Source organism: Centroberyx gerrardi, chromosome 2 (genome assembly GCF_048128805.1).
Source record: "Centroberyx gerrardi isolate f3 chromosome 2, fCenGer3.hap1.cur.20231027, whole genome shotgun sequence".
Taxonomy (NCBI): Eukaryota; Metazoa; Chordata; class Actinopteri; order Beryciformes; family Berycidae; genus Centroberyx; species Centroberyx gerrardi.
In genome coordinates, this window is record NC_135998.1 from 18,156,288 (window position 1) to 18,166,430 (window position 10,143).

At 44.4% G+C, this 10,143-nt stretch overlaps 1 protein-coding gene across 3 annotated transcripts in view; it reads left to right on the forward strand.

Annotated features, from left to right (window-relative positions):
• rgs3a (regulator of G protein signaling 3a) overlaps positions 1–9,700 on the forward strand; it is a 155,499-nt gene extending 145,799 nt beyond the window's left edge. For all 3 annotated transcript variants that reach the window (XM_071905352.2, XM_071905351.2, XM_071905353.2), the window contains 4 exons: positions 4,281–4,382; positions 5,825–5,886; positions 6,991–7,157; positions 7,627–9,700. In XM_071905352.2, coding sequence (XP_071761453.2) covers positions 4,281–4,382; positions 5,825–5,886; positions 6,991–7,157; positions 7,627–7,827 — 532 coding nt within the window. In that variant the 3' untranslated portion in view covers positions 7,828–9,700. The remainder of the gene's footprint in view (positions 1–4,280; positions 4,383–5,824; positions 5,887–6,990; positions 7,158–7,626) is intronic.
• The last annotated feature ends 443 nt before the right edge of the window (positions 9,701–10,143 follow it).

Below are 10,143 nucleotides of genomic sequence, written 5' to 3' on the forward strand. Positions count from 1 at the left end.
CTATTAGTGTGTCTAATGTGAGCCAAGCAAAGTGGGAATAAGAACGTAGAAACCTGCAGATAATTGCGGCGCTAAAGACCTCTCGCTCCTTCACACAAGTAGATAGAGCTGTCTGTCTCTCTTGCACAGACACAGACTCACAGATGCACCGGCTCTCACACGTGCACACGCACACACACACACACACACACACACTCAGGGTTATGTGCATGTGTCCTGTCCTATGTACATGGACATACTGCAAATAGTGTGCTCATGGGGCAGTGGAGCAGAAATGTCAGGGTGACAGCATATTAGATCAAAGATCATCCTAATTTGATAATCTTCCACAGAGCATGTGCTGCTCCTTTAGCAGATTAGCTCTTAAGTGCAGTGGGTCGGTGTATATGTCAAATGGAGTGTGACAAACAGCTAATGGTATTGGTACTCAAAGGGAGAGAGACGGTAAAGAGGAAGAGGTGGCTGAAATGTCAAATTGAGACGTACTGTGACTGAGATACTGCAGGAGGTGCCATTAATACATAATGAGCAGAGATGTATAGAGTACTTGAATATTTTGCCAAGTAGAAGTACTGCAAAGAGTTATAAAGTAATGTTGCAACCAGACTATTTGTTACTTTCCATCTTAGTATGGTAATGTACATGTATGTATATGTCTGTACTTTCCATGAGGTGTTTTTTGATGCTCCTTTGTCTCAAAAGTGACAAGCTTTATCGGCACTAAGAGTTTACCCCCCTTCCATCTGTGACTGTATTTCACAGTCCCTTTCTCAGTCCCATTTTAAAAACTGATTTTAGGATTAGGGTTTCACCCAAGCTTCACTTTAGGACGGTTTACCAAATGGTGGTGCTGTGCCTTCGTTTAGGTAGTTGTTTAGGTAATTCGGTTCAGTTGGGTAGCTAACTTTGCTAACTTCTGGTGTTCAAGCAGTGCAAACTGTTACACAAGCGGCCGTCTGTGTGTCATATGGAAAAGTTTGGGGAATATCCCGGAAGCCTGGTGAGGCAGACCAGCCACACTTACTGTAGCCTTCTGCTTGACACTGTAGCGGAGCCGTGAGGAATGTGTCCTTGCCTATATTGAGGGAGATGGAGTGTGTCGCCCTCCCATAACCTATGGCTGCTTTTGCCGCCCAAATTACCTAATAATAATTGAGGCAGTTTCATTGATGGCCATAGCGAATAACCTCTTCATCTCAGCCTGGCTCCAGAAACCTCACAAGTCACTAACATACCCAGACTTACAGAAAAAAAAGAAAAACAGATTTCCTGCAATCTGCTTTTCTCAATGTCTGGCGGTTTGAATGAGGAAGCTACACAGACACTATCACTTGTTTTAAAGAGTTGTTGAAGTTTCAGTTCTGTGTTCTGGTTTCCAATAAAACAGAAAGTAAAAGCATTGTATAGTGTAAGTTAAAGTTATTTCCAGTGTTGACTGTAAAGATGGAGCTAATTAAAGTCACCCTCCAGTGACCACACCAACTCTAAATAGGCCTTGCAAGTAAAACAGTGCTGCTGGAGGGCTTAGAATATTAACTATTTGTGTTTGCAGTATCTCGTGTCGCCCACAGGGTGGCAGGACAGAGACATGAAACCCCCTTAACAGGCTAGAGTCTTGACATCATTGTCACATCACTCCCACGTGGGCTTGGCTCTTGAGCCTGCATTGAACCAGACGTAAATAATAAATTGTTTTTTCATTTGGCCCACAAAATACTTTCCAGTCTTCATAAAAAAAAACTAGTCTTTCACTTCCTCACATGCTCTGGAAAGGGAGAGGCTCTCTTTTCCAACCCATGCACAGCTCAAAGCCAAATTGCCCTGAGTACAAACTAAAAATAGAGCATTCTAATAAATCCTGCCTCTGATGTTATTATTTTATTTAATTGCAAGAGGGCTTTTTATTTGGGTAATAATGTCTTTCAGGCTGGCAAGTGTGAGCTGTTGACAGGAATATTGCTTTAGAGCTGGCGGACGCTGCTGTTTCCATGACACAGAAACCTGACTTTTGTTCGGCAATTCTTCTCATCTGGTTTAAGCCAGTTTCATACAGGACACTCAACGTTATTACAATCAGTGAATGAGTCATCTCTCCCCCAGTGGTGCCTTGTGAAAAAAAATTACTTTGTGTTTGGAAAAAGTCAATGGCGGGCGTTTAGGTAAATTTTGATCAAGAGGACGGAATTCATTAGGGGCTGGTTGAAATTTCACAGGCTTTTTCCGGTTTCACAATCAATTTCCTGATCTCTCTCAGAGAAATGCGGTGGCATGCAGTTGGGGCTGAGGAATGAAGGAAGAGTGAAGAACCCTCCTTCATTCTCTCTCTCTCTCTCTCTCTCTAGAATAGAATAGAATAGAATAGAATAGAATAGAATAGTAGAATTTCAACTCCCATTTCCCCCCCTATCTCTTGCCTGAGAGAAGAAAAAAGAAAGAAGAGATAAGAAAAGAGGGAGAGAGAGATGTAACTTTCTCATAGCCCTTTCTAGACACCACACTAAGCCATGCTTTTCCTTTTTTTATTTATTGCAGTGGAAATCACTCATTTGGCAATCCACTCTCCTGCATTTCACATACGCACATGCTTTGAAAGAGGCCCCTTGTGGTTCTGTAAATGGACTTGAGTAGGCTGTAGAGGCCCAACCCCTCGACCCAAACAGGCCCAAATCTAAACACCTACCAAGCCACACACGCATCCCGATATAAAGGAACTATTCAGCCGCTGGTTGCAACTAACAACAGCTCATGTAGTTGTTAAATAGCATCCCTTGTTGCATCATATGTGTATCGTACTTACGCATGTCCCTGCCTTTCCTGGCTGGAAAAACTCACAGTGGACAGCTGACTGTGGCATTCAGTTCAGCTGCCACCCTATGTGACCATCACACATTTACACATTCATAAAGTCTCTCTCTCTCTCTCTCTCACCCACACACACACACACACACACACTGGTGGAGACAGGGACTCTTTCAACACCTGTGACTGGCACAGGATGAAAGCACCAGTGAAGTGGGCATGAGCTGGCACAGGTGCAGAGGGGTTCTTCTTTGGAGTGTATGCGCGGGTGTTCATTCATCACTCCCCATGCATATTCATGTATATGTGCTAATCTGCATTCGTGTGCACTTCCACCCCCGTGTGTGCGTGTTTGTATGATAAGCGTCTATAATTGGAAGCCCTGTTTCTTAATTTGGGCTCTACATGCTCTCCTGGGGCCTGTGGGGTGGCAGTGGGACAGCTGACAGTGATTAGGCCAGCACACACCACGGCACTGCATTATTAGCGGGCCAGCCAATCCACAGTGGAAATCAAAAGCAGGAACTCAGGAAATGGGTGTTGAGTGAGGTCACATCCCAATGAGGCAGCACGTGCTCCGGGTCGGGAAAAGCCAGGACACGCACCATGGGATTATGGGAATGTGCAGGGGGACCGAGGGTTGGTGCATCACCTCTTCCGGGATTTGGGATAGGGTGGGGCAGGTGCACCGGTGGTCTCTGCGCGAGATGGTTGGAGATAGGTGCAATAGGTGAGCCGGGTGGCTGGGAAGATTTCGGGTGCTGGTGGAGGGGAGCAGAGGAGGGAGGAGGTCACTGTGCCCTGTTGCCTCGGCCCTGGGTCAGCTCCCTCTCAGCAACCCCTCTAGGCACATGGAGAATGGCGTGATGAAACAGAGGAGTGAGGATTGAGTCTCTCTCCTCCTTCTCTGCCACATTCACTCAGTCCCTGCCTAGGAACCTGTCAGGGACAGATCTACAGGAAAGAAACAGAGTGATAGAGAGATTAGTTGGATAGGAGACAGTGACACGAAGAAGGGAATAGGAGCTTGTCAACGGCGTATCAGCCTTTTGGAACATTTCACCCCACCATACCAACGTACTTTGCTGAAGACTAAAATGTACAAAACATTGAGATTTATTTTTCTTCAACTTTTCTTGCATTTTGTGGGTTTGATTTCGCATGGATTGGATTTGCAGCGCTGAGGAGCTTGAGTGGTGTTTCCCCATGCCTTGGACTGTTTTGATTGGATTTTGGACTGGAGACTCAACACACTTTTGTCTCTTTCTCCCTTTCTCCCCATCTCTCTTTCTTTCTACCTCTTCTATCTATCTTTCATTTCATCTTCAATTCATTCCTTCTGTTTCTTCTGAATTCATTACTCAATCTTTCTTTCACTGTTTCCACTTCCCTCTCCCTCCAACCTTCTCTCTCTCCCTCTCTCTCTTTCTCTCTCCCTCTCTCTCTCTCCCCCTTGTTCTCTCTGTCTTTCCCTTTCTCAGGGCCAAAGACATGAAGAATCGGCTGGCTTTCCTGCGGCGGAGGAATGAATCCCCAGGAAGTAACCCAGCCAGCAAGTTAGACAAATCTATGAAGTCAGTCAAGTAAGTGTCCACTGCCAGACAGTGTGTGTTTGTGTGTGTGTGTGTGTGCGTGTGCGTGTGCGTGTGTGTGTGGGTGGGTATGTGTGAGCCCATTTCCTGGGTCTCACCACAACCGGTGATGACCTGGTGTAGAAAGGCAGACAAGAGGGCAGTAGAAGCAAGGGGAGAGTGCTTGTGAAGTGTGCTATGAATGAATTGAAAAAAGAAAGGAAGGAGAGACGGCGCATGTGAGGATGGGAAGTCAGCTTCAAAAGGAGGGATAGTGAATTGATTGTATGCAGGGTTTTGTAACGATTTATGATTGACCCCCCTAGCTAAGATGGTGATATGATATTTGATGTAGCCGCTAATGGCCTGTTTAGTAGTTATGTGGTATCAAAAGTACATATTATTAATTTCAGTGCCTGCATTTTGGTGGTAGATCTTACAATATAATAGACTGAACAAAGTGTGTAAGCTGAGCATCCTGTCCATATCTATTCTTAACTAAATATCCATTTGGACATAAACATTCACAGTAAATGTCTTCTATAAAGTTACTTGAAAGTATCAATACTGTGAAATGTAATGGTATTATTACGCTTTTCCTTATATCATCACAATGCACCTTGCAGTTCAATAAACCAATGCATCTTCTCTCAGCAATGCATGCTGAGAGGAAGTCAGAGGTCTGAAAGGCCAGCAGGAGGTCCATTGTTGTTTCAGACAGCAGCTCATACATACAAATACAACTTACTTGTTCTAAGAGAAGAGTCAGAGACAGAGAGAGGCCAAGTGATTAATTTGCCTTAGGTGCATTAGCAAAGGGGCATCATTGTTATGTATATTTTGAAAGACCGCATGCAATGTATGCTGATTTGTCACAGACGCTGTCTGCTAAAAATAGAATCCATCACTAGTGAGGCATAGAAAAATGTCCAAATCGACCAAATTCTGCCTAGAATTGCATTGCTCATTGCCGTGTCAGTGAGGGACCCAGATGTGGATTGGAGTGAGAAGCATGTGGCATGCTACATAGCACAGTAAAGGAATAATGAGAGGGAGCCAAAGGAAGCAGGGGGCGGACAGAGAGACTGGTGGGAGGAGGTCCATAAAACCTGACAGCACGTCCTCATTGGCTGGCTAAACCCCCGCCCCTCCCTGCCTTCCAAGTCGCAGTGAGTGGGCATATAAAAGCCTCACCCCCACCAGAGTCAAGCAGATAGACTCATGACTCTCGCGTAGTGTCGCAAGCACTCACAGCCACAAGGCACCAGCGAGTGAGAGGGGAAAGACCATTGAAGACAGAATAGAGAGCAAAGGAGATCAACAGAGGAATATCTACTGCTGCATTTCCACTCATCTATCCAGCACAGCGTAGAGAAAGTTCTTCGGATGGGTTACACAATGAGAAATCTGTCTGAGATGGGCTTGTTAAAGAATCGCTCCGCTTTTATCTGCAGGCCCACCCCGGAGGAGGCGCTGAAATGGGGGGACTCGCTCGACAAGCTGTTGGTACACAAATGTAAGTTACTTTTATTTTTTTCCATCTTTTTTCCATCCCTCTGTCTTCTCCCTTCCTTACATGCATGGGAATTATCATCAATAGAGGAAGAACTGTGTCTTTTGGTTGCATCGTTTTTGCCATGTTCTGGGGTGCAATGTGGTTTTAGAGAGACTTAATAGGAAATTGAGAGTGCTGCACCGGGTGACTACTTGTACTGATCTGAATTAAGTACACACGCGCGTGAGCATTATACTGCAGTCAATTGCCAGTGTGCTGCAAGCCTCCCTAATCCCAATGGATAGAGTGCATGCTTTACAGAGAGAGAGAGAGATTACAACAGGCAACTCGCCAGCGTGTTGCTATTATTTGTTTTCCATAATTTAGATTCTCGTGGTGTGCTGGACAGACAAACTGTCCACATCCAATTCAAAGTAGAGAGCTGGCATAGCCTGTTAAAGCCAGCGTTATCTCTGTTCCCCAGTTAAGAAGGAAAGATTAACGATGCCATTTACCCTTATCTCAGGCTTTGTTGTCCTCTCTATTCTCTCTGTTCTCCTTTTCTCTCAGCCTTTCACTGCACCCTCTCTTCCCCTTCTTCCCTCACTCTTGCTCTCTGGTATGAGGTAACACACGAGCGCTTGCGTTGGCTCTCCTTATCAGCGTGGGGGTTTCATGGGAACGGAAAGGTGCAGAGGGTGGGAGCCAGCTTCCTGCTATTCTTTCCTCTAGATGCCTTCTTCCTCAAGTCGTTAACTACACCGAAACTTAAATAGCCCTATGAGCCAGAATTAGGTTGACAAGCAATCCCTGCTCCCCATACGCATGGAGAGACAGCCATCTCTTTTGTCCATTCACTCCTAGGGTGCAAAGAAGTCACGCTGAACAGTATATTGGAAGGATTGGGTCAGAGGGGTGATGTCACTTAGAGGATGTGTTGTGGCAAGGTCTTGAATACGTGCTTCAGTGTTGGAGGTCTGCATGTTTCCAACCGCATGACTCAAAAGTCTTTCTCACGGAGCTATTTTGGGTGCTAAAACTCTTTAGCTGTGGTGTTGCCATGGCACTCTAGGCAAGTCGTCTCCCCTCGCTCACGCTCCTCTTCCGCTCTCTCTTCTCCCTCAGATGGTCTGGCAGCGTTCAGAGCTTTCCTGCGCACGGAGTTCAGCGAGGAGAATCTGGAATTCTGGCTAGCATGCGAGGAATACAAGAAGATTAAGTCGCAATCCAAGATGGCCTCTAAAGCCAAGAAAATATTTGCAGAATACATCGCCATCCAGTCTTGTAAAGAGGTAAGTGAGGGTGTAAACAACTTGAGATGGACACAGAAATAAAATGGCATGAAAGAAAACCTATGCACACAAACACACACACACAGTAGATGACATAAATTAGTCTAATATATTCTCTGTAGCAATCAATTATTGATTACCTTGACAAGCACTTATCCTCCTGCTTTCTCATCAGGAAAAAATACTTAACAGGGTGTCTCACTTAAAATAATGCTAACCCATATCCTCATGCAGCTAAATAGCAAATGCAGTCTTTCTGGCTGGTGATGTGAGGTGATAAATGTGGTAGCACAGTCAGAATGGGTTCTGTGATGGGGGTGGAATGAATGAGCCAGAGAGGATGTGTAGTCATGACTGATAAACTGCCTTGACATGCATTTTCCCTCCGTCACAGGTTTAGTCGTGCAGTCTGTGAATTGCGATACTCACTTTGTTTTTCCCTTGCCTCTGTATTTCCTCTTCCCCTCAGGTAAACCTGGACTCTTACACCAGAGATCACACTAAGGACAACCTGCAGAATGTGACACGCTCCTGCTTCGACCTCGCACAGAGGAGGATATACGGGCTGATGGAGAAGGACTCGTACCCACGCTTCCTGCGCTCAGAACTCTACATGGACTTAATCAACCAAAAGAAAGCCAGCTCCACTTCCACTTCGTCCTCATCGTAAGAGACCAGAGAAAGATAAAAGGAGAGATCACAAAGAAAGAGACGACAATGATGAAAGAGAAAAAAAAGGGGCAGACACTTGAAAAAAGCACGGGGTGGGGGGGGGGGGGTTGACGTCTTTGTTTGCCTTTTTTTCTTTTTTCGTTTCTGCCATCCTGTCCACTATGATTTTTTTGGTTGTTATGGTGTGAGAGGAGGCGGCACGGCTATGGCACTGCAAAGGAATGTTGTTTACACAATAACAGGTGGATGGATGGATGGGTGGATAGATGGATGGATGGATGGATGGATGGATGGATGGATGGAAGAAAAATGCTAAAGCCCATGATCAAGCGCCGGAGCAGGAGCTGGACGCTTGTCTGATCACTGTCATTTTTTGGTTGCAGTCTGTTGTCAGAAAAATGACAAATACATCTTTTTTCCGTATTTAAGTTCTTGTCCAGATGTACTGGAGAAAAGGAGGGGGTGCTGAGGAAACCCTGCAGACATGAAGACAGTCCGGTACTGTTTTGTCACTTTTTTCCTTTATTTTCTCTTAGAACTCCCACTTTTACTCCCCTCCTTTCCTCCACCACGTCCTCTTTGAAACCAGTTCAAAGCTGTTGGTACGACACAAAGATCCTTTTTAAGTCCTTTTTCTTCATCAATGTTTTTTTCCATCCGTCTCCCAACTGTTTGATGGAGGGGAACAACAGAATATTTGAGTATTTGATGTCTGAATGACTGGATGAAAAGTAGCATTTTGGCCCCGTTTCACATACTTTCCTTTTGAAGAAGCACGCACACACACACAAACACACACACACATGCACCTCTGTTACACACTGCATCCGCTCATGGCCCTTCTCCAAAGGGCTCCACCTTATTCCATTCATCCAAAGACTATGGAGAGATGCCATGAGAGTTAGAGGGAGACAAAGACGGAGACAGAGAGATGGGCGGAGGACACAAATGTATAAATAATGAATGGACTGAAGCTGTGAGGAAACGCAGACATGTGTCACTCTCACATTAAAAGATGTCAGAAATGGAAAAAGGACTTTCTGCCTGTCTCCAAAGACTGTTTACAACGAGGAAAGGAAACACAAGAAAGGCTTGAGAATGTTCCTACGGCCAAACAGCATTTCCTTTAACATTGTAGCTCATTCTGGACTGAACAAGGACGCATTCTCAGGACACTGAGGCACTCAGCTATGAAGGTTCCCGGCTTTGTTTATCTTCTCAAACGTTTCCTTTTTTTCTACACATTAAATGTTTTTATATGCGTTAGGGTTCAAACCTGCACTCCATAGGTATACTGAGCAATACTTGAGAGATTGCTCATTTCATAGACATAATAGAGAAAATAACGCTTCATGTTGTACAAAGGTTTGCCTATTTATTTAGATTAACTTGCTGGATGCTTTTACCCCACCCTCACCTCCTCCAAAGCACTCAGCTGAAAGCCCTCGCTCCCCTCTTAACCACCGAACAGGTCCAATGCTGTCCTGAACTTTAAGTGCAATATTTTCTTTTTGTTTTTTTTTGTTCATTTATTTGGATAGTTTTCAATTTTTATGGGGAAGACGAACGGCTTGAGCTCTGTATTAACTTTATTTGTTAAGAGAAAAAACTTAGAGCTATAAGGTTGACTTACAACTTAAACTTAAAGAACCATGAGTAGTTTCATGAATTTTAAGCAAGTCATTCTAACTGTGTGTATAACCCGGCAGCAGGCAGCTGGGGCGTTATGGTTGTAAATATAATTCTTTAAGAAAACTATGTGAAAAAGACATACAAAAAAAAAAAAACAAAAAAAAAACAATAGGTCTCTGCAGGCGATGAATGTGGGACCTGGCTGTATTTATGTAAATATGAGAGACTCAAAGCTATAAGATGACATGTATTGTTATAAAAGAAAAAAATAGGTGAGCAAGGGCAGCTACAGTCTGCCCTTTCCCCTGGTCATACACTGCTTGTAAGGAGTTTTATGAAATGCATTTTATCATTTTCACTGTTTACAATTCAAAAACGCATCTCCTATGATAGCAAGTGAAAAAAGTAGAGTACATTTGGTGTCATTGCTAATGATGAATAAAACAACCAACTGGTGAAATAAGATGTCTTGTCTCCTCACAGTTTTCTTACAGTGTGTATTTTCTACTGTGTCCGTACATTAAGGCTAAGCACTACAAGCATTCAAGAGCACCCCATAGGTTCCCTGCACTAATTACACATACTGCACACCGGTGTGAAGTGGCTATAGCAAACTGCAATATGCACAGTACTAAATCATCCTCTTTTACCTTCTTCATCGAGGACATAGCCCTCCCTCCAA